General features: G+C 50.4%; 1 protein-coding gene across 2 annotated transcripts in view; it reads right to left on the reverse strand.

Annotated features, from left to right (window-relative positions):
• Positions 1-746: 746 nt before the first annotated feature.
• Positions 747-24,181, reverse strand: part of Tent4a (terminal nucleotidyltransferase 4A) — a 40,273-nt gene continuing 16,838 nt past the window's right edge. The window contains exons 2-13 of one of the 2 annotated variants that reach the window (XM_042695234.1): positions 21,282-21,405; positions 20,299-20,345; positions 18,869-18,989; positions 16,346-16,453; positions 15,443-15,571; positions 12,321-12,534; positions 10,150-10,276; positions 9,837-9,937; positions 8,870-9,042; positions 8,275-8,433; positions 5,911-6,075; positions 747-2,948 (exon numbers count right to left, since the gene is read on the reverse strand). In XM_042695234.1, the coding sequence (XP_042551168.1) occupies positions 2,757-2,948; positions 5,911-6,075; positions 8,275-8,433; positions 8,870-9,042; positions 9,837-9,937; positions 10,150-10,276; positions 12,321-12,534; positions 15,443-15,571; positions 16,346-16,453; positions 18,869-18,989; positions 20,299-20,345; positions 21,282-21,405 (1,660 nt within the window). In that variant the 3' untranslated portion in view covers positions 747-2,756. Of the gene's footprint in view, positions 2,952-5,910; positions 6,076-8,274; positions 8,434-8,869; positions 9,043-9,836; positions 9,938-10,149; positions 10,277-12,320; positions 12,535-15,442; positions 15,572-16,345; positions 16,454-18,868; positions 18,990-20,298; positions 20,346-21,281; positions 21,406-24,181 lie in introns of both variants that reach the window. The other variant, XM_042695233.1, reaches the window with a different exon arrangement.

Here is a 24,181-nt window from a genome sequence, read left to right on the forward strand (position 1 = left end):
CAGGGCCCGGCTCAGCTCCCAGCATCCCTTGCTGCTCCCTTGGGAGTGGACAGCTGCTGTGGAGCGGCGGCCAGGCCTGGGCCGCAGGTGTGGCTGCGAGAGGCGCTCCTGGCCCTGGGCTTGGACTTCCCCCAGGTGCATTTTCCTGACACACCCTAAGAACTGAACAGTGTTGAGCACTGGACTGTTGTCCAGGCTGGACCTGCTCAGAGCACTTGTAAGAGGGGGTTCGGGCATGGCTCAGGGGGTGGAGCACCAGCAAATGAATGAAATCAAGTGTCACATACTGAATTCGAATCCCGGTCTTGGACAACGCAAACCATCCATCTGTGGAGAGGTGTGAGTTACTTAGCCAAAACACCCACCTTGGCGATGCTGAAGGCACCATGAAAACTGCACGCACACGCGAAGGTGCCACGCAGCCTGGACTCCAAGCCGTCACTAACGGGCTTATAAGCACTCTTACCACGCTTGCTCACACGTGAGCTGTTTCCAGGTACACCGGATGGGTGCTGGGAAGGGTTTGCTGAGGGTGTTGGCCTGCGAGGCGCCAGACCGCACTGCGGGTCCCTGGCCAGCTCACTCGTGGGGACCTGCTTGCTGCTCTTCCGCACACGGGGCTCGTGAAGCCCGGAGCCATCGTGCGCCTGGCCCAGTACCTGCTCCCTCGCGAGCCCATGACAGCCCAACCCACGACCCGGCAAGCCGCCTCGGGCGACGAGGAAAGCGCCTACTCACGCACAAAGCTGGTTTTCAAAGTTTATTAAAAATCAAAGAATAGAAAAACTTTACATAAAAATATGTCAATTTTAGCTTCCACATTGTTGTCCACACACTCACACATAAATCGGAACATGGTAACTCTGTGAAACCTGCAGCACACACTACCGTGGTAGCCAGGCCAATTCATTTGGTTCACCGTGACAGGAATGGACATGGTACCTGTGTCTAGGGAACAAGCTTTAAAACGCACACCTACATGCCGCGGGCCCGCGCCTGGGCCCGCAGTGGCTTCCTTTCGCAGGTTTACAGTCAATATTGCTAATGTGTAGAGATTAGTACAGGCCTAAGGATCAGTGTTGATAAATATGCTTTATCAATAGGTTCACGATTTAAATATTTTTAAATATTTTGGATGACTCTAATCCTCTCGACTACAGACCCCGCATGTGTGCGTGCGTGCGGCTCCGCTCCGAGAGGCCTCCAGGCGCCCGAGGTCAGTAAACAGCCGGACCGCTCGGGTAGAAGATGGACGGGCCCCGCTTAGAGCGGCGGCCCCTTGCTGTGCCGGTGGCCACAGCCCCCGGCGCCTGGCGAGGACAGCCACTGCCGCACGCCGTTCGGGGGCAGGGCCTCCAGCCTCTGACCTCCGCGCTCTCTGCTAGCAGACTTCCAACACCAACCTACCTGTAGTGTTTGGCAGGGCCAGACCCCCCCTTTTCAAAACAGGACGTCAGAGGGCCTGCAAGATGCAACCAACTCCCGGGACAACCATAGTGCTCTGAACATTCAGGGTTCGGCAGGATGGATATATTCTTGTTCAGAAAAAGGTAAGAAAGACAGTGGTTGTTGTGGCAGAATACACTTGCATAGGATACCGGTATGCTTCGGACGCTCCTGGGCCCACGCGGGGCTGTGCTCTCCTGCGATACATGAAGATACTCCCCGCCTGCCCCGAGCAGTGGAGGTACTTCGGGAATAGTTGCTCTTAACAGAACGAATGCATACTGCTATGCAGATTCCTCCACGGAATCAACGGAATTCCTTTCTCCACATTCCTAAAACTGGGCGCGCCTTCCGGGCGCCACGCCGGCCCGCCACGCCACGCCACACGACTCTGCGGAGCCGGGCGCTTCCAAGTTCACATTTTGCTTAAAGATCTAACAACCTTTTCTCCCCTTAGAGAGTTATACTTCTGGCACTTTAAATGCTGGATTTGTTGTCTAGTTTAAAAGAACTAAAACAGCAGAACTCCTGGTCAGAACAGCCCCTCAGCCCGCGGCCTGCCTCGGGGCTCCGAGACCCACCCAGGCCACGTCGCTCCTTCCGCACATCTGACCAAAAGAAAAGACACAAAATAAAGCCCAGACCCTCGCGTTACGGTGTTTGCGATGATGCCCGTCAGACAACCAGCCAACATGATGAACCCAACTTAGAAAATGCAACTTGGGAAAGGATCTACGCTTGTTTAAAAAAAAAAAAATTCCCTCCTCCCTTAAATATAACTTATGTGAAAATATGAAATTAAATAAAAAATATCTGAGTTATTGCACAAATCATAAGTTTTCAATATTTACATAGAAAAACAGTTCCAGAGTTTCAAACAAGATGTGAGGGCAGTAAAACGATGGCCTCCGACCGGCCTCCCCAGCAGGAACGCAAGAGCGCCAGGAGGGGCCGACTCCCGCGACAGGCCCACCACGGAAGCGCCACGCCCCAGCGCGGACACACACAGGGCCACGGCAGGACCACGGAGCACACACCCTGTGCTCCCAAACCCGCCCCGCCCGCACGGCGCGGCCCCCGGCAGACGGGCAGACATATGTCCGTGTTGAATAAGGCTTCACAGATGAGCACGGGGAGCTGTTCTGGAAGATGGACGCGACCACCACACAGAGAAACATGCAGAGTGATCAGCGGCGGGCGGGCGGGGCGGGGTGGGCGCTCTGGCCCGCGGCTGAGGTGCTGGATGCTGGTCTTAGTTCCCTGCAGTGCCCAGGGCGGGGGCAGTCCAGGACGGACACAGACAGGAGCCATTATCTGCTCAGACTCACGGGCAGGCTGTCCCTCGTGTGCGCGTGCTTTTTCCTCCTCCAGCCGGTGCGGTTGTACTGATGGTGCCCCCGGTTGCCCACCGGGGGCCGCACGCCTCCGCTGCCCACAGAGCTGTAGCCACCGCTCTGAGCGTGGCTGTGGGAGCCTTTCATGGAAAGTTTCATGCCGTTGTGCTGCTGGAGAGATGGGGGAGAAGTGTCAGAGTACGACACGGACACGCGGGCCCCACACCAGCCACCCACCCCATCTACTGGAGAGCACTCTGCCAAGGCAGGCAGCGTGCCTGGCCGCCCTGGCGCACTGCCCTCCACCGGCAAGGCCGGAGCCACAGGAAGAGGCCTGAGGACGACTGGCAGGTGCGGGCGCTGCCACGTGCACGGCTGGAGGCAGAGCAGAGCAGGGCACCGACGTCTCCAGGTTAATGATGTCACCTCCTTGCAGCCACTCCCGGAAGCCGGGCGGGCCAGGTCTCACCACACAGCTTCTCCACTCTCCTGTCTGGTTTCTTCTGCACCCCACAGGGATGAGAAGCTCCCTGTCAGGCCTCCCCGAGACTATGACTTGGAACCACGCAAGTGGGTGGCGTGTGCCCTGGCCACTGTCAGGGGCAGCACACGGGCTGGGGACGCTCTCCGCACAGACGGAGTAAGACTCAGAGCAAACCAAATAGCAGAAAGGCAGAAAGGAAAGCATAAGCTAACGCGATGAAGACGCTCCGCTAAGAAGTGTAGTGGCACAAGACATCTCTCCATTCTCCTGCTCAATTAGCATAAAAACTAAAATTTGAAATAAGCTAGCTTGAAAATGAAAATTATTTTGTTTTCCAATTTATTGGTCAAGTTGATTTCATTACTCAGTTTCCAGAAGTGGAGGATAAAAATCAAGAAACACTCTTGACCAGTTATCACCTATTTCTGACAGATGAGCATGGGACTGTGACAAAAGCCCTACTGCTAAAGGATGGCAGGAGTGTTCTGTTATATGCTAGAAATGAGCCACACAGAGCTAAAGACAAACCCTCTACAATAAAAATGCACTGGCATAACTGGATTAGACTTTTTTTTTTTTTAGCATGCCAGTACTGGAGCTAAACCTCTGGTTCTCTTACTATTGCCTACTTTTTTCACTTAGGGCTGGCACTCTACCACTTGAGCCACAGCTCCACTTCTAGCTTTTTTGGTGGTTAATTCCAAATCAGCGAGCACCCCACAGGCTTTTCTGTCTGAGCTGGCTGAGATCCTCAGCTCTCAGCCTCGTAACTAGCTAGGATTACAGGTGTGAGCCATCAGTGCCTGACGTAAGGACGATCTGGCATAAAATGCGAACACTAACAGATATACCAGTTTACTGAATCCCAAGGGAGAACATCAAACCCTGCAGAGCAATCTTGCTAGAAAACCCAGGTCATACTTCTCCACGCACATGAAGAGCACAGGGACCTCATCACGGAAGCCGCAGGCCCCTTGGGGCTCCTGGGAGAGCTGGAGGACAGTGAACAGGGCCTGGCCATGCGGCCCTTCACCCACACAGGCAGGGAGGCAAGCTACTGGCAAACACAGCACCAGGGACAAGTGTGTTCCTGGTCTTACCCTCTGCTTCTGGAAAACTAATGTAAATACCTCAGCGTGAAAAGAACGAGTAAATGGGAAAACAAAAGCCTGCTTCAAATTTCAGCTGTATGCCAACCAGCTCAGCAGAAGAACTGAGACGTCTTGGGACAATGGAAGTATATTCCATTTTAAAATAGTTCAGAAAAGAAAGTTGAGTAACCAGAAAGTGACCCCCACCCCCTTTAAAACCACTTCTGGGGGTGTGAACACGTGTGTCCCCACAGCTGGGGGTGTGAACACGTGTGTCCCACACAGCTGGGGGTGTGAACACGTGTGTCCCACACAGCTGGGGGTGTGAACACGTGTGTCCCCACAGCTGGGGGTGTGAACACGTGTGTCCCCACAGCTGGGGGTGTGAACACGTGTGTCCCCACAGCTGGGGGTGTGAACACGTGTCCCCACAGCTGGGGGTGTGAACACGTGTGTCCCACACAGCTGGGGGTGTGAACACGTGTGTCCCCCACAGCTGGGGGTGTGAACACGTGTGTCCCCACAGCTGGGGGTGTGAACACGTGTGTCCCCCACAGCTGGGGGTGTGAACACGTGTGTCCCCACAGCTGGGGGTGTGAACACGTGTGTCCCCCACAGCTGGGGGTGTGAACACGTGTGTCCCCCACAGCTGGGGGTGTGAACACGTGTGTCCCCCACAGCTGGGGGTGTGAACACGTGTGTCCCCACAGCTGGGGGTGTGAACACGTGTGTCCCCCACAGCTGGGGGTGTGAACACGTGTGTCCACACAGCTGGGGGTGTGAACACGTGTGTCCCCACAGCTGGGGGTGTGAACACGTGTGTCCCCACAGCTGGGGGTGTGAACACGTGTGTCCCCACAGCTGGGGGTGTGAACACGTGTGTCCCACACAGCTGGGGGTGTGAACGTGTCCCCACAGCTGGGGGTGTGAACACGTGTGTCCCCCACAGCTGGGGGTGTGAACACGTGTGTCCCCACAGCTGGGGGTGTGAACACGTGTGTCCCCCACAGCTGGGGGTATGAACACGTGTGTCCTCACAGCTGGGGGTGTGAACACGTGTGTCCCACACAGCTGGGGGTGTGAACACGTGTGTCCCCCACAGCTGGGGTTGTGAACACGTGTGTCCCCACAGCTGGGGGTGTGAATACGTGTGTCCCCCACAGCTGGGGGTATGAACACGTGTGTCCTCACAGCTGGGGGTGTGAACACGTGTGTCCCACACAGCTGGGGGTGTGAACACGTGTGTCCCACACAGAACACGTGTGTCCCACACAGCTGGGGGTGTGAACACGTGTCCCCACAGCTGGGGGTGTGAACACATGTGTCCCACACCGCTGGGGGTGTGAACATGTGTGTCCCCCACAGCTAGGGGTGTGAACACGTGTGTCCCACACAGCTGGGGGTGTGAACACGTGTGTCCCACAGCTGGGAGTGTGAACACGTGTGTCCCACACAGCTGGGGGTGTGAACACGTGTGTCACACAGCTGGGGGTGTGAACACGTGTCCCCACACGCCTGGATGCACTGCTGGAGGGCAGCGGCGGGTGTCACACACCTTGTGGTACACATGAGGACTGGACAGCGGATTGGGGGACGTGGAGGGGATGGCCGGGGAGGACACATGGTGGACAGCCTTCAAGGAGGTGGTTCCTTCAACGCCAGCCTGTCTGCAGGGAACCGGGGACACCCCAAGGGTGGGCGGAGGGATCGCAAACCTGGTCTAGGAACAAAGAAAGAAACATTCACACCTGTGCACAGCAAAGGCCCAAAGCCCAAGGTCACTGCAAGCCAGGCCTGTCTATGAACAACCCACCCGCACACCCGCTCGTACGCTTGGTAAAGCCTCAGTGCTTTCTCAGGACCTAGCAGTACTGCCCTTGAATTGGAAATAACTCAACTTCTGGAAGAGCAATACAATATTCAGTCAACCCAGAACCCAATTCTAAAACTCACTGAAGACCAAACCACAATTCAAGCCATCAAAATAGCAAGTACCACTTGGATCTGTGGGAAGGGCCCCTGAGTAAACACTCCACCCCCACCCCCTCCACCCCCCGCTTCTGACCCAAGGGAACACAAGGTCCACACGGAGGGGAAGGTGGGAGCCAGGAGCAGTCCTTCTTGCCTCTTCTCTTGCTCCTGGGCTGCTCCTTCCCAAAGCACCCATTCCGCCACAGCGGAGGAGTGCTGGTGAGCACCAGTTCTCTGACATGAGGCCACGAATGCCCCGTCCCATCTGGGCATCCTGTTGTTCACCACAAACACCTCTGGAGGGAGACACCCGGGGAATGGTGCGCAGTGGCTGGCCACCATCAAAAGCACTCCAGGGAATAAAGAGCAGGGGCAACAGTAAAACATCCCCTTTGTTACACTCTGCTAGAATCTTGTGCTAGGGAAATCTCAGCCTTTCCTCTGCTCTCCAGGGAAGTGGATCTCCAGAAAAGCATGCTCCATTCTCTGGGATCTCCAACGCCCTTAGTGACCACCAATCAAGGATCCCCAACTGCATCCCTGTAAGACTCAGAAATCATGTCCCTCATGGGTAGCCATCATTCTGCAAGCTCCGTATTTCAGGATGGAGTTCACTGAATTGTTCCAGTGGAGGGAACCACTTTCTACTGACATAAATACCTTAGCCTGCCTCACATCAGACAACAGATTTGTGTAAATACTGAGACACTCGGCCACAGCACCCACTTGACTTAAGACTCCCCAACATCCCTAAAGTCTGCAAGGACCACAAGTAGTCACAACAGGAGACAGAGCTCTCTGAGACACTGAACTTGGCACCAGTTAAGTAGCTGCCCAATGCCATGGGAAGATGTGGCAAATAAGTTTATCTGGACAAAATTTAATAATTTAAACAACCGACTGAGAATGTTACATATATGCACCAACAAGGTGTGTGGGTTGTGCTGCACTTCCTGGGTGCGACTACAAACTCCGTCAGCACTCACATGTCAACCTCGCAGTGTGAAGCTCTGCATTTGGGGAGCTCGTCTGACTCTGCGAATGGATGGATCCCAGCCAGCCAAACTACTCAAGAGACCAGTCCGTGGGAGCTGTTTCAACTCAGCCCACAGCTCTAAAGCTGGTTTCATTCACTTTCGAGTAAATGAATGTGCTGTGTTCATTCATATTTAATTCATGTATAATAAAGATACTAACACCAAGTTTAGTATTTGCAACATTCTCATTTAGACTTCTACCTTTAATCCAAATTTCAAAGTAGAGCATAGTCTAATAGGAATAGTCTCCAAAATAATAACAGGAAAAGTCTCAATTCATATTAAAATGCTAAAAGCCTAAACATTGGGATACTGAGATCAAAGCAGTGGCCAGCATCAATCTCTCCAGGACAGCAACAGTCTCCTTTTGGATACTGAGGGAGCAGCTAGAAAGATGATCACCTTGGCCCTCGTCAAGTAGCATTCAATACTCAAGAACCCAACAGTGTTCTGAATGCTACGATCAGACACCATGGGCCTCCACCAACAGCCTCAAAGACTATCATTTATAGAACGATGGGAAGTAAATTCTACCCTAGAAAAAACATATAGTGAGATAAAGATGCTTGGCCTATCACAGATGCAAAAGATTCTTTTTCTAATTCTAAGCCAGCACTCCTCTCCCGTCCTGAGCTCTGTAGTCAAAAGCCGTAGCCTGGGCTTGTCCTCTGAGAAGTCCTGTACCTGACTGCTGGTTGTCATGATCAGTGAGAAGACCTGTATCTGTTGTTCGTCATGATCAGTAAGAGAACTGTACCTGACTGTTGGCTGTCATGATCAGTAAGAGACCTGTACCTAACTGTTGGCTGTCATGATCAGGGAGAAGACCTGTACCTGATTGCTGGCTGTCATGATCAGTAAGAGACCTGTACCTGATTGCTGGCTGTCATGATCAGGGAGAAGAGCTGTACCTGATTGTTGGTTGTCATGATCAGTGTTCTGGAAGTGCTGGGCTGAGCCTTGCTGCTGGGCATCGGCAAGGCAGTGGGTAGGGTGGCCACCAGCGCGGTCGGTGCTTGTAGGCTGAACTGGTAAACGCTGGGTGTGCTGCAGGGCGGTGTGTCCGAGTCCTAGAATCCAGCACAAACAACCAAAAGAGCAGCACTTCAGCTCCGAGGAGCACCCGCACGGAGGCCACTCTGAGAGCTTGTTGGAACCATGCTCCTGTCTGAACACCCCGCCACGCTGCCCGCCAGTCATTGCAACATGAGAGTACATCGAAGAAATACTGGAGAGACACCTGGACCTAACTTGTCTTTTTAACATCCAAATCGGTTCTTAACAGTCCACAGCCCAACCATGTGCTTCCGCTGCTCCCAACCAAAAGGTCACATGGGCAACTAAGACTGGGACTCTCAAGCCAATGCCAGAGGGGCAGCCCAGCGCAGGCTGCGGGGAATGCACGCACACACGCCACACACTGAAACCAAGGCTGGTGAAACTGCTATGGAGGCCTGCCAGGCCTGCACCCCCGGCTGACGACCCAGGGGACGCGGGGGTACTCACAATATCGCTCCCTGAAAGTGAGGACACGGAAGAAGCAGAGGAGCCCGAGGAGAGGAGCTGGGGACTGGACAGGGACAAAGCCAGGCGCTGGCTGTAGGGTGAGCCGGGCTCCCGGCTCTGTGCCTGCTCCCCATTGCACGTGCCGATTCGCTCCTTTGTCTTAATCCTGTTGTCTGGGGTGAGAGAACACAGCACAGGTCACTGAGAGGAGCTCCCAGAACGGCCAGTACAAGGGGCAAACAGAATGTTACGTTCAACTCGTCTGATTGTAGAACAGTATTCACCTCATTCACTGAAAAACATCAGATTATGCTTACAACAACAACATCTCCTGGGCTGGGAAGGTGGCTCAGTGGTAGAGCGCTTGCCTTGCATGCCTGAGGCCCTGGGTTCGATTTCCCAGCACCACAAAAGAAAAAAGAAAAAAAGCCGAAGTGGTGCTGCTGTGGCTCAAGTGGTAGAGCGCTCGCCTTGAGCTGAAAAGCTGAGGGACAGCGCCCAGGCCCAGAGTTCAGGCCCCACGACCGGACCCAAAAAATAAAAATTAAAAAAAAAAATAAAAACATCATCTCCTGTAGCTTTTAAGAAATAAGAAAGCATTTTTCATAAAAATTTAGTACCCTAAAAACGAGGTCCTATAAACACGAGTACATACCGTATTTCAAAGACAGAGTAACACAAAAGGATATAAACTAGCTACGCAATTTCTTAAGCCAACTACATGCTGAAATGTTTTACCTTGAGTGAAACTGAATAAAATACATGTGCTCATCTTCTCCACATTACTAATACAGCCACTAGAAACTTCACAACCCACAGGTGGAGAGCATGCACTCAGTCCCGCTGGACTGTGCCGATCTACAGCCTACAGTATTGAATTGCTGCTCATCGGGAAACCTAGGTGTTTTCGCAGCTGGCGGGAAGGCAGACCGCAGAGGCTGGGTCCCCGGCTGCGCGCGCCTCTCACCGAGCTCTGGAGACAGGTGGGTCCTGCCACCCCACTTCTCTTTGATCCACCTCCGGTAGTCGATCACCTCCTGAGTGACTTTGATGATTCTTCCTAAAGTACTAGAAAAGAACAAGGTAGGACATCAACACCACTTGGCAGGTGGAAGGAGCTGAAAACCCCTCTAGAGTAGCTGTTTGTACTTAGAGAACACTGTGTCGTGTTACTAAGGAGCGCAGACAGCCTCCACAGCAGGACGTCAGAAGCGCCATGGGAGCCCGTGGCCCAAGGAAGAAGCGGGGAGCCCAGAATGCAGATGCAGGACCTCCATTACCTTTCAGAATCCCTGTTGGGATAGGATCTGGCAAGCGGCGACACAGCATGGCTGAGCACAATGTAGGCGTAGTCAAACACCTGCTTCACCTGCATGGCCCCATAGGAGCTCCGGCCAACGTCATTCCCTGAAATGGAAAGGCAGCTGTCAAACCTGGCTGCAGGCCTGAGCTGTTATCCCGCAAGTTACAGGGAGTCCAGCTCTCACCACCAAGATGCTCCCAGGCTCCACCAGCAGAGCCAAGCCAGGCCAGCACAACAAGTACGCCTGGAAAGCAGCACCTGTGAACGCACCACGCATCACGGCACATACAGCTAGTGCCTGCAGGCTCAGTGTGCATCATCTATGTGGCTCTGGTCTGTCACCATCACCAGGGAAGTGTGAGTCACATGGAAAAGCTGCTAACACCCCAGACTGCCACAATCACAGGAAGCCAGCAGCGCTGACCTGCATAATTGTGAGTTCGGAATAACTGCAGATAGAGCTGACAGCTGACCCTGAGTACGCTGCCATTGAACTCATGCTTGTGGAACCTGCAGGAAGTTAGCCCTTTGGGGAAGAAAGCCCTAGATGTGAACCCTCAGGTGCTAAAACTGGATTCACAGCAAACCAAACGAGGCCATCACCAAGTAAGCCAGTCAGCTTCATTTTTATAAGGGATCCACTTGTGTCATCCTGCACAAAACAGGGTAGTATGGCTGGTTTTTTTCTTTTTTTTTTTAAGGAGGAATAGTCTAAGTATAAGCACTTTATCTTTTCTACATTTAAAGATAACCCAGTGATAACACAGTTCTTCACTTTTCAAGTACAATTAAGCAGACAATTGAGGACAGTGGAAGTCTCTAGTTTGAGAATACAACATAAAACACAGATGGGTGAGACACTGCACCCAGTGCAGCCAGGAAATAGATGCTCCCATACCATGACACCAACGCCAGCACGTTATCTTGAAGGATATTTTTAGGAAAATGATCTCGCCCAAGAAGCCATAAGACTAAAAAATAGTACTGAATTTGAAGATATTAAAACAAAGCCTATAGGAGCAGCTTAATAACAAGAAACCAACTGCAATGAAAACTTAAAGTGAGGAAGAGAGAGTATTCTGTGTGCAGCATATGGTTTTCCTAACACACAGCCCGCAAGAAGACAGAGGGCAGACAAATGGAGAGCACAGGAAGTCACACCAGGAAGCAACACGGAGGAGCAGAGTACCTGGAGCTGGCCTCCACCTTTCCTGTCACCTGTTCCTCAATACTATCACCAACAGTAAGACCAGTGTCTCACCTAATAACTGCTCAATAAACATGTGTGGGATTGATAAATAACAATGTGTTTAATTCTACTGTTTTTTTAAATGTAAGTTAAAATTTAAATTTATATCAAAGACCTTCATTGGGTTAGCAAAGACTCAAAAGGACTCCTGCCAAGGGTCTGGATGTATAAGCACTGACTTACATGTCAGCACCAGTGGATGAAGCCAGGAGCCCTGCCTTGGACTCTTCCATTTGGTTATCCTTATCCCGGAATGGAACCTGCCCATCTACCCAAGGAAGGGACTAGGATGGACTGTTAAGTCAAAAAGCAAGCTGGTAATCTGTGTTGTAGACATTGTTTAAACAAAAGATGACATGGGCTGGGAAGGTGGCTCAGTGGTAGAGTGCTTGCCTTGCATGCATGAGGCCCTGGGTTCGATTCCTCAGCACCACATAAGCAAAAAGAAAAAAGCCGGAAGTGGCGCTGTGGCTCAAGTGGTAGAGTGCTAGCCTTGAGCTGAAATGCTGAGGGACAGCACCCAGGCCCAGAGTTCAGGCCCCACGACTGGACCCAAAAATAAATAAATAAATAAATAAAAGATGACAGTAACAAATATCAATATCCCCATAGGAAAAAATGAAAAAATGCCCCAAAAGAAGATTCTAAAACACTTTGCTTTCTATCTTCATAACTTCTTCCTGGGAGGGACAAGTTTACAATGAGTATCGAACACCTCTGTAATCTGAAAATGCTGGGTCTTTTATTCTTAATTCTGGTTGGTTATAGAACATGAACACTTGTAAAGAGAGCCATCTCCTTAGAAGAATGAGGCATTCTGAGGGTGACGCTGAGCGCTCTCCTGTCAGAAGAGGGGGCTGAGAGGCCTCCATCCCTGCCAGGGGAGCTCGGAGCCTCACCTGGCAGCAAGGGGTCCTCAATGCACAGCATCGACGGTCTGTACCCACTGGTCATGGCTTTCATGATCTCTTCTTTGGCGATATAGGCACCTCCTTCTTTTATTCTAATACCAGTCTTCAAGTAATTAAAATTTCTTCCGTAGAGTTCAAAAAATTCTACAAGAAGCATTCCAAGGTTCTCATCAGCTCTCCGGGCATCAATTCTTGGATGCAACTGTAAAAGCAATGCAGTCACAATTCATATGGACTCAAGTCATAGTCTAAAGAAAATGACATATATCCAGCAGACTCCAGCACAGAGAGACCTGAGCAGTTGCACGGGGCCTCTGTGGAACAAAGTGCTCCAAAGAAAGACTATGTCTAGATGGCAGTCTTACATTTCATCACTTCAACTGGCAGTCCATACAGGGAGGCCTACACACATACACCTAATTCGCCAAAAGCTGCCAAATGCTGGCACACTTGCTGGCTACACTCAGCATAATTTAGTCATCTGGATGGTTGGATGTAATTTTACCTTAAGAGCACCGTTCTGAAATGTAACCAGTAGGGGGCAACATTACACTGAATACCACTACCAATCACTTCGACAGTGAAGTGATTCCCTTTATCTGTGCCTAGAGGTAATTAGCATTGCCTGACAATATTTGTAACAAACTCATATCCTGCTCATCATACAGATCAGCATCAGCCCTAATTCAGTGCTACCCTTTCATCGAGCAAGTAATGGCCTCATTCTGACCCTGAGCGGCAGTTCCTGAACAAGTCCTATGTCACTGATAGTGTGACTCTTCTCACATAATCCTCAGAAGCCCACATGCGGCTGCCCACATGCAGTTCTTGCTCTTAAAGTGAATTCAAAAAGCAGCCTTTGTCAATCTCACTTGCTATAGCCCTGGACCTCAGGAATGCGGGGTGCGTCGCCTTTCTATTGGACTGTGTCAACGCGGAATCTTGGCAGATTCCTGACAGATGCCCAAGTCCTGACTGGACACCTGTGAACACACGATGCCCCAAGGAGCAAGAAGTTACTTCGAGAGCTCGGGAGGTTTGGGCTTTTGAGGATTTGCTCATTTCCACAGAACATACAAGCTGAGAGCTCTTAGTTTTGTCTCACCGTTATTGCCTTCCTTACTGTTTAGTCATAATCAAGTATCTGAAAGTCAGCCAAGGGCAGAGCCTGGCCATCTCCCTCACTCAGCCATAAAATGAGCACAGGTGCCGCAATTAGTCCTGCCCTGAGCAGGGATGATTCTGGGCAGAGACAAAGCATGGGGATGTGGGAGGGAGGTGCTAATCCCGCCCGGGCTCAGTGTGGCCTCCGTGGGCTCCTAGGCCAGCTGCAAGGACCTTAAAAATCAGTGACACAGGACACAAATGGTACATTCACAGCGTAAGTATGTCATGGTTGTAGTTGCCAATGTGCTACTAAAATACCCCAAACCAGACAATGAAGAACAGAAGGCTACTTTTAGTTCAAAGTAATTTCTACACACGGTGGAAGGTGTCTGGGGCCTTATCACTGGAGAGGATGGAAGGCACACCGATATGATCAGAGAACCAGAAAACCGCAGAGTGCTCGCTGTGTTTCCATGTATGAAAAACCTGTGTGAGGGCTGGGAAGGTGGCTCAGTGGTAGAGCACTTGCCTTGCGTGCCTGAGGTCCTGGGTTCGATTCCTCAGCACCACATAAGCAAAAAGAAAAAAGCCAGAAGTGACGCTGTGGCTCAAGTGGTAGAGTGCTAGCCTTGAGCTGAAGAGCTGAGGGACAGCACCCAGGCCCAGAGTTCAGGCCCCACGACCAGACCCCCTCCCCCAAAATAAAGAAATTGTATAAGCCAGGCGCCGGTGGCTCACGCCTGTAATCCTAGCTACTCAGGAGGCTGAGATCTGAGGATCTCGGTTCAAAGCCAGCCCAGGCAGGAAAGTTCGTGAGGCTCTTCTCTCCAATAAACTGCTAGAAAACCGGAAGTGGTGCTGTGGCTCAAGTGGTAGAGTGTTTGCCTTGAGCTGAAGAGCACAAAGACAGCGCCCAAGCCCAGAGTTCAAGCCCCATGACCGACAAAAAAAAAGAAAAAAAGAAAAACCTGTGTGGACAGGCTACAGCTCTGTCCACAACTGCCATGTGCTGGGAGACTGACTAGGTCTGGACATAGAAGCCTCCCTATACAAGCCCACATACAAAACTGATGACAGAGAGGAATACAGCTGTGTCGCTAAAATAGATGGACAAGGTTTTGTAAAGAATGGGGAACCTGTTCTAGAAAATAGAAACAAGCATTCAATGTTTTAATTAACTCAGCCACTATTTTATATGGTTTTTTGTTTTGTTTTGGTTTTTGGTTTTTTTGGTCAGTCATAGGGCTTGAACTCTGGGCTTGGGCACTATGCCTCAGTTCTTCAGCTCAAGGCGAGCGCTCTACCACTTGAGCCACAGTGCCACTTCCAGTTTTCTAGTGGTTTATTGGAGATATGAGTCTCACAGACTTTCCTGCCCAGGCTGGCTTTGAACCATGATCCTCAGATCTCAGCCTCCTGAGTAGCTAGGATTACAGGTGTGAGCCACCGGCACCTGGCTTATTTTATATGTTTTAAAAAGAACAGGTACAGCTACGTATTGAACCCTGTAGTATTCCATACTTAGGTAGGTCTGCTACCATGATTTTCCCGAATACCACTCAACAAAACACAGATCACAGATGACTTAAGGAAAAAAAATCCATGTTCCATCTATCTCACAAGGTTTAAATTATACACAAATGAGACACCCAACTTTTTCTAAAACTTTTTTTTTCAATGTAAGTCACAGATAAGTAGCCGACAAATAACTTTTTATTGTCCATAAAGAAATGGAAACTCTCCCAATGTAAAAAGACCATCTCTGAGCATTGACAGACATCATGTAACTCCCAGGTGAGCGCTACATCAGACAGTAAGCCACCAGCCCAAGTCATAGGACAAAGCAAAAGCAGCACACGCAGGCTGGTTGCATGAAAGATGAGGAGTCCAGCTCTGTCCACCCAGAGAATCCAGGAGGGGAGGACAGCAAGGCTGTAGAGGGAAGAGCATCAGGAAGATAGCACCTTGCATACTTCAACCCAAACGTTAGAACATGCACATACCTGTAGGAAGCTGATAGCCATTAAAATGAGGCTGTACGAGCTGATCCCGCCTGTAAAGACCTCATTCAGGTCCCTCTGCAGGAGGAACTGTTTCAATACTAAAATCAAGTAAGGCAGCAATGAGTACTTCTGCAAATTTCAAAAGAAAATGATTTACTGATTAGTTAAAACATTGGTGAAGAACATTAAGACAGCAATCCTCTTGCCCACTTTCAGGCTCTGGGAGACCAAGGCATCCATTTCCTGAATGTCAGGTGAGAACCCAGGTGACGTACCCTTCCAGCAGCCACGAGGCTCCAAGCACAGATGCTTGGGGGCAACAAGCAGGGCGCTCACCCTGTGAGGGGCACTGAAAGGCAGAGCAACTGGACATGACCAGGAGAGGTCAGAAACACTCCTCAGGGAAGAGGCTGGTGCAGAAGGAAGGGGGAAATCAAGGGCACAAGATCCTTGAGGGGGTGGGAGACAGGACCCAGGTCATGGGGTTGGGTGTGCCTGCAATCTCCCGAAACTAAACCTGCTTGATGCTGAAGAGCTAAGCCTACCTCACACTTGCTGAGCCTACTTTTACTGAGAGCACCAAACCAAGCTAAACTGCAAGGTGACTCCTGCAGCTTCCCAGGGTCCTGGACTAGACCTGCAGTGTGCTACCCAGAGCTGGGCATCACTGTGATAAGGGGGAAGGACATTAAGACTCAACTTCAGGAAATGACTAAACAAATCAGAAAGACAGCTATGGATTCCAAAGAATCTTTAGCAACAGTATTATAGGATAAATGGTCTCAGCATACAGTCAGTATCGTTAATGACTCCTCTTAAGCTGAAGTTTTTAACAATTCTACAAGAAGTAAACGCATGCAGCATAATCTCAAGTCCCTGTCGTTCCCGAGCCTACAGCAGTACCTTCATGTAGTTCTTGATGAACTCTGCTGCCCGGACACCAGTCTCCATGTTAAAACTGATGTCCACTTTAACTTCAGTCTCCTGATCTGTGAGCTTTATTATCGGTACCTAGAAAGATTCAATTCAGAAAACCATTAGTCCTGACAGGTCTCCAACATTGCACAGAGATTGTTTTCTTTCTTATTTTCGAAAGAGGACTGAGAGATCATGAAGCCTGGATTTTCATGAGTCGGGGTTTTGTCAGGAGTCAGACTAGCGGGGTCTGGTGTATTCAAGCCCCCCACCCCTGCTGGAGGAAAGAGGGGGCAGCCGAAGAGGTCCAAAGCAGAGGGCAAGGGAAACAGGTGGCAAGGCCCAACCCCTGTGTGTCCTGAGAAGCCACACCACCTTTGCCTGCTGATGAGTCCTCTTTCTATTGGTGAGGGTTTGGAAGAAACATCACATTCATATTCTGTCTGTCTGTCTGTCTCTCTCTCTCTCCCCCTTGCCCTGCTATCTTCTCTCTCTCTCCTTTCCTACCTACTCCCCTCATCTCTCTCAGAGAGAGCTCTAGCCCTGCGTTCCTGAGCCCAGGCAGTGAGCAAGGGCGGCCGCTGGACTGGCCTGGAACAGCTACGGCGAAGCGACTCCGCCCAGTGTGCTACACCAGCAAGGTCGCAGGGACTAAGCAGCTACTGCAACACTGCTCAGGCACCATCTGTCCTCCAGAATGTTCTGGAATTCAGGGAAATAAGCCCCACTTTAGGTCCTTTACCTTGAAATAGTAAAACAGACAAATTCCCACCTGCTTTGCTTTTCAGAGGGCTTCATCTTCTTCAACTGCACAAACATGATGGCCAAAAAAGGAAGCCAGAGGGCCAGGGATAGCTAGGCCCCTTCCCGGTGTGGGAAAATGGACAGGGACATGGCTCAGAGCCGACGGGCCCTCACGGAGGCCACAATCTCACCAGGCATGGGCTCTGGCTGTTTATCCCACCTTGGGCTAATTACCTTGCTCTGCATGCCTCAGTTTCCTCACCTATAAAATGTGAAAGACAACAGAGTCTGCCATTGAGAATGGCCGGGAGCGCTAGGTGTGTACGACCTTCAGCAGCACCTCAGCAGGTGGACAACGCTCCTCCAGAGCAGAGGTCAGAGGAGCACACAGGCTCCCCCAGAGCTGGACCTGGAGGGAGACAGCTCCTGGGTGCTGCCAGAGCGGAGAGCAGTGCGAGCGCTCCGTGCGGCCGCAGGGGGAGGACCGCTGCTCCTCAGAGCACGGGCTTCGCGTGAACACCCTCCCATCTCCACCGAAAGCACCCAGCAGAAAGCAGGCTCTGGAAAGAGGAGAGAGTGCGCCCGACGCCCTGATCGCCAGTGCGCGAGCTCAATCCCTCCAACTCGCACCAGCCGGAAGCTGAGATGGCAGACCAGGTGCTGCTGAGCTGGTGGCCGTCCCCTAGGAGGCAAGCGACGTGCAAGTCCTGAGCTGCACCAATCTAATCTCTGGGGGAGCAGAAGACAGGGCTCCTAGGCTCATGCCTACCTAGCAAGTGCTTTACCACTTGAACTACGTATGCTTCCATTCCCGTCTACTTTTTCAGGTAGGATCTTGCATGTCAACTCAGGGCTGACCTTGGACTACATCATTCCACCTATGCCTCCTGCAAAATAGGGATTTTAGACATGAATCACTACTGCTCTACCTTTCCATGAGATGTGGTTTCACTTATTTTTTACCTAAGCTGGCCTCAAACCATCATCTTCCTTTCTCCGCCTCCCAAGCACATGAAATTACGTGTTCAGTCTGCACCAATCGGAAATCACTAATTTCTCTAAACCTAAACAAGTGCATATCAGAAGCAGCTGAATTATTCAGGTTCTCTCCAGCTTTCCGAGTCCTTTTTCGCTTGCAGATACAGTCTCTGAGCAGGAAGAAAAGCAAGTATGTTTTTTTTTTTTTCCTTTTTCTTTTTCTTTATCTGTCCTGGGACTTGAACTCAGGACCTAGGCACTGTTCCTGAGCTTCTTTTCTCAAGGCTGGCAATCTACCACTTTGAGCCACAGTGCCACTTTCAGCTTTTTTGCTGGTTATTGGGAGATAAGAGACTCACAAACTTTCCTGCCCAGGCTGGCTTCAAACTGTGCTCTTCAGCTTCCTGAGTAGCTAGGACTACAGATGTGAACCACTGGCACCTGGCTTCTTTTCCTGATTAGAACTTGGCAAACAATCATCTTTTCTCACATGATAACCTGAGCTGTATGTCCCAGGACAGGCAGCACTAAGTGCAGGGCAGCTGCTCCCCTCTTAACTCTTCTCCTTTATTCCTTCCTCCTGCATAGACCACACACTGTGGGTTTGGGGGCAGACGTAGTCTGAAGATCTTACAGATATCCACCGCGTGGTCACTGAACACTTCTCAGCTAGTAATCATGAGCATGTGCTATGCCAAGGAGTAGCTGCTGTCAAGCAGTTGTGCTCAACAAAGCAGCTGTGCAGGGTGCAGGGCCCCCTACGTGCCCGAGGCCCGGGTAGACACTCACGGTGGCTTTGTCAAGGACTTTGATGGAGCACGGCTCAGCCACATTGTGCTTCCGCAGGGCCTGCTCCAGGAGCTGTAGTGGAGGACGCTCCCACTTTCCAAAGACCACCAGGTCTATGTCACTGGACAGAAGGAAGATGCACATCAGCCACTGCTCACTTCCCCGACTCCCACAGACACCACCCAGCCCACCAAAGCTCCCTGCCCTCAGGGAGATGAGCTGTTATCATGAGAGAGGCAGAAAGCAGGAAGGTCACAAGATGCGGCCAGCTATTATGGAAATGCTGCTGTCCAAACAAGCAATGGCCCATGTTTCCAGACACCCAACACCTGTGCTGTCTGCCTGACCCATGCCTGCTGGCCCATGTCCCTGAGCAGCTCAGATCTGTTCAGCTCCCTCTAGTCCCCAAATTCTACTGTCATCTCCACTTCCACCTCCAAATGCTAACTAGCAGTGGGTTAACAGGAGCTTCTGATGAAACAGTGCACATTTATAATTAAAAATCCTTCATGATTAAAAGTGAATTTGTCATTTGTGATCATGCAAAAATCCTCACAAAATACTGTTTAAATATAATTGAATCCTCATCAAAACTTCGATAGGGGGCTGGGAAGGTGGCTCAGTGGTAGAGCGCTTGCCTTGCATGCATGAGGCCCTGGGTTCGATTCCTCAGCACCACATAAGCAAAAAGAAAAAAGCAGGAAGTGGCACTGTGGCTCAAGTGGTAGAATGCTAGCCTTGAGCTGAAGAGCTGAGGGACAGCACCCAGGCCCAGAGTTCAGGCCCCATGACCAGACCCAAAAAATAACAAAAACAAAAACAAAACTTCGATAGTCACTTGCTCCAAAATGTGTATAAATCAGAGCATCTTCCGCTGTACTCACTACCAGGTCCACTATGATCTGTTCTTCAAAGCTAACCTGAAGCAAAGCCTTTAAGAGGTGACTAGTCAGGGCACAGGGGCCGCCACCCAGGATGGGGCTACTTGTGAAGAGGCCCCCTTTTTTCCTCTCAATATGATGTCCTCTATCAGGTTATGACATAGCAAGGCCGAACCAGACCTGGCCCTCCAGAACTGAGAGCCAAATCAGCTTCTATTGTTTATAATTTACTCAAGTCTGTTCTGTTACAACAGTGGAACCAGTCTAAGTCTTCTCATTCATCTTGCTGTTTTTAGCACCCAGCATTTTTGCTCTTCAGCAAACTGTTAAAGAGGAAAAAATGCCAGGCCACCAATGCCCTGCCATAAGACCACATCACATTTCATGTACTGCCAATTCCCTCTGTGCCACCCAATCTTTCTCCTCAGCTGGCATTTCCAGCCTCATATCTGGTTACGAGAAACATGCTTTTAGCCCTTCATGAGCTCACAGAACCGCCCACCTCAGTACGCACAAGCACTAGCTCACACAGCGATATCTGATACTTACCTCGTTGGAAGATAGAGACCTGTACTAAAGCTGCCAAATATCTGCACCTGAAAGAAAGCAAGACTGTCTTTAAACATGTCCACAGATCCAGCAGGCATACTTCCTTCACACCTAATAAATCCCTGGGTAACAGGTCAAGTCACTGTGGAAGTTTGAAGGGGACAGGTAAGTCTACAGCCAAGTAAAAAATGTCTTCCACCCTTACAGTACATTACTCACAAAGAAAAATGTTTAACTTCAAAATTAACTGATAAAACTAACGTCCTCACCTATATCAACTCAAACATCAGCAATTCTCAGGGCCTGCCTCTGATATTTCAGCAATGTCTGCAGCCCCTAGCTAAGCGATTAGGGCAAAACTTTGTCCTAGGCACTGAAGTGTAAAGGCAAAAGTGCATTCATGTTGTGAGTGGAGGTGCTGAAAGCACAGGGCCCTGCAGCCAGGGCCCACGGCTACCATCACTTATCCAGTGTCCCGGGAGGTCACTGGTAGGAAGGTGGACTGGCGAGACCAGGAACTCCAGGTGGTCAGCAGCCTGGTCAGAAGGCACAGCTCCTGATGCTGTGCACAACAAAACGTTCATGCACCTCATAATAAACACGTATTTGTGCACATGAAAGTGCAGGGCGAGGAAACTCTCCCAATTTTCATGAAGCGATCACACCACATTGTACACTTCCTGGTGTTGTGACAAGCAGAGGAGGTAGGGATGAGGATAAAATGTTTGATCTGAAGGTGAATTTAAAACAAGAATTCCCACACCACTCAAACACAAGGCCCTGAGGCCCGTGGCCCGGCATCAGCACGTGAGACACCAGGGCCGAACACACAGGGCTGACCATTCGGCAGGAACATGGAGTGGGAAAGTGCACCTCTAATGCGAGAGCCAGAGAAAAAGACAGGGCTGTGTGTCTGACTGACACAGACAATCACAAGGCATTTCCACGGACATGTGTGAGCTGTGCATACAGACGGTACCCACATCCGCCGTTGGCCAGAGGTCTTTAACCACAGTCTCGATCCGTTTCACCACCTCCCTTCTCATGGCTGCTTCTTCGGGACACGGGGACATGAAGTTATAAAAGTCAATTATTTCCTCATGAAGCCTAGTGGATACAAGAGAAGAACACAAGAGTTACAATTAAGTAGATCCATACTGTCCATTCTGTTCATAGATCAGTTATCAGTTTTAAAAAAAAAAAAACATTTCTGCCACTAAGATCCCTCTTTTTCTCTCAGAAAATGTACAATGAAAGGAAGACTGTATAGTGAACCATATTATTCATTATGGCTTAGCACCACACACATACAAAGGTGAACATTACCAAGCTCAAATACAAATACACAGTTGAAGTCATACTCAGGAACTTTATATTAAGAGAATGAAGCTAACAGCTGGTGGCTTGTAAGCCTAGCCACTCAGGAGTCTGAGATCTAAAGATTGAGGTTTGAAGACAGCCTGGTCAGGAAAGCCTTTGAGACTCTTACTTACAATTAACCATCAAAAAGCCATAAGTGGAGTTATGATTCAAGTAGATTCTAGTAGAGTCCTAGCCTGGAGTGAAAAGCTAGGAGACCTGCTCAGACCCTGAGCTCAAGACCCAGTACTAACACCAGCATGCACGGTGCACAGGTGCACACACAATCATACACAGCTCAATCCTAGAACATACAACAAATCTACTCTGGCTACTTCCATGGTAATTTGGATAATACAGCAAGTAGTCAAGACAAAAATAAAACATGGTGGGGCTGGGAAGGTGGCTCAGTGGTAGAGCGTTTGCCTTGCATGCCTGAGGCCCTGGGTTCAATTCCTTAGCACCACATAAGCAAAAAGAAAAAAGCCAGAAGTGATGCTGTGGTGAGCCAAGTGGTAGAGCGCTAGCCTTGAGCTGAAGAGCTGAGGGACAGCGCCCAGGTCCAGAGTTCAGGCCCCACAACGGGACCCCAAAAAAAAAAAAAAAAAAAAAAAAAAACCATGGTCAGGACCATTCTAGAATAGGTTGCATAGTGATGTTCTGTCACACTTCGGCTTTTGTTTGAGTTAATCTGCAGCTTGACCATCATCACCCTCCACCCCTCCTCCCCCGCCAGAGAATCACCTGGGTCAGTGCTGCACAGTCCCCACAGGAAGACTAAAGGTGCATCAAGTGCCAAGGGCAGCCACAGCACCCCACGGGTGGGACCTGAGGGCCGCCACTCACTGGACGCTCGGCTCGGCATTAGCCTGTCTCCGCAACCTAATTCTATAGCATGGGATTCTGAAGTTAGCCCTAAGCCATGCACACATTTCTGAAGCAAACAGCCACAATCCGTTTTCCATAGATCCAAAATGGTGCTATGAGGCATTAAATGACGTACTTTTGCAAAATACAGATCCAGCTGCAAGATTTGCGTAATAAAGCCTCTGCTTCTTTTCAACAATTACTGAACACCAGCCACACGTCTACCATTCCCAGAAGTTCTACAGGCCATGTTAACCTGCAGAGTTCCTAAGTTCTGCCGTTTAACATTCCTAAGTCGAGCTACACATTGAGTCCACCAGCCAAGCGCCAAGCCAGGCACGAGTCCCACACAGTCTTTTAGTTAGCCAGGGTGGCCAGACAGGTGTCCTTCACTTTCAGTGAGGCTCTGAGGAGCCCTCTGAGAGGCAGCCTGGTCTCCAGTGTCAAAACTGGATCACCCAGGGAGCCAGAGCACAGCTTGGGTGGAAAGGTAAGCCAGCCCCATGTGTCCCAACCACTGCTACTGTTAACTGTAAGGAGCCCTGTCTTGATACTCCACGGCTGCCTGTCCCCAAGGTAGACGGAGTGAGCTGGAAGCTTCTACACTGCACACATGCCTCCCCCCCTGCAGCACTCTGCTGTAGGCATGCCAGGAGAGGTCTCACCAGCAGAGCCTCCCACCACCCCACAGTGGTGGCTTCCCACTGGGTCTCAGGTATTAGCCTCAGTTTAGGTTTGGAGTATGCAGAAAGGGGGAATCTATTAGCAGCAAGCAATGGTACCTGGCCTATAGATGAGGGCAACCTGGGTTCCATCTAGAAGGTGGGTTCTCAGACACACTATGTGGAATGCGCCCCAGTGACTCACTGCCTTCCTATTCTAAGAGTGAGGGAAACTGAGTTTTGCCATTCGTCACGAAACTGTTGGAGAAGAGAACACAAAAGCACTACATTCTGGCACTTTTCTACTGACAGATTACTTCCTGAGAGTCCAAATCCATTCAGAAGTAAGTCTATTAACTTCTGCCTTTAAAAGCTAAGATGGTTCCCATTTGTCTAAAGTTGACTCAGAGCCAGGGAGGACATGCTGGTCCCAAAGGTGTGGGCTGGGGCTCCGCATCTACCAGCCGTTTGCTGGACCCTCTGTGCACACCCCCACGTCCCCTCTGGCTCTGTTCCCTCCTGCTAGCATGATTGTTGGGCTGTTTCATTCTTTGTGGTAAGAGGATGAAAAGATGTCACGTACAGCATTCAAGGAGGACCCGGATGGACAGGTAACAGCTGTGAAGGACACAGAGACAAAGGGCCGAGTGCAGAGCCCACAGCCTGATGAAGCAAGGGAACCTTAAAATAACTGTGCAAGCAACAAGGCACAAAACAATCCCTGAGTGATCGAGTGTGCCAGCACTTGTAGGAGAAACGCACCCCGGCGTTGCGACCAAGACAGTTCCTCTAGATTTCAGATCTACTTTCTTCTAAGCAGTGGATGGTCAGATTTCATTCAGCATTTTCTTAAGTAAAAAAAGCAAAGCCAGTAAGAAGGAGTAACCCTCCTCTTGTTTTAAGGGCGTCCTTGGATTCTGTACGTGCCATTCTGTCATGTTCTGGAATCCTCTCTCCACAAAGAGCTGCCCTCTGTAGGCTGTCGCTGCCCAGTC

Source organism: Dipodomys spectabilis, unplaced genomic scaffold (genome assembly GCF_019054845.1).
Source record: "Dipodomys spectabilis isolate Male_0828 unplaced genomic scaffold, ASM1905484v1 ptg000179l, whole genome shotgun sequence".
Taxonomy (NCBI): domain Eukaryota; kingdom Metazoa; phylum Chordata; class Mammalia; order Rodentia; family Heteromyidae; genus Dipodomys; species Dipodomys spectabilis.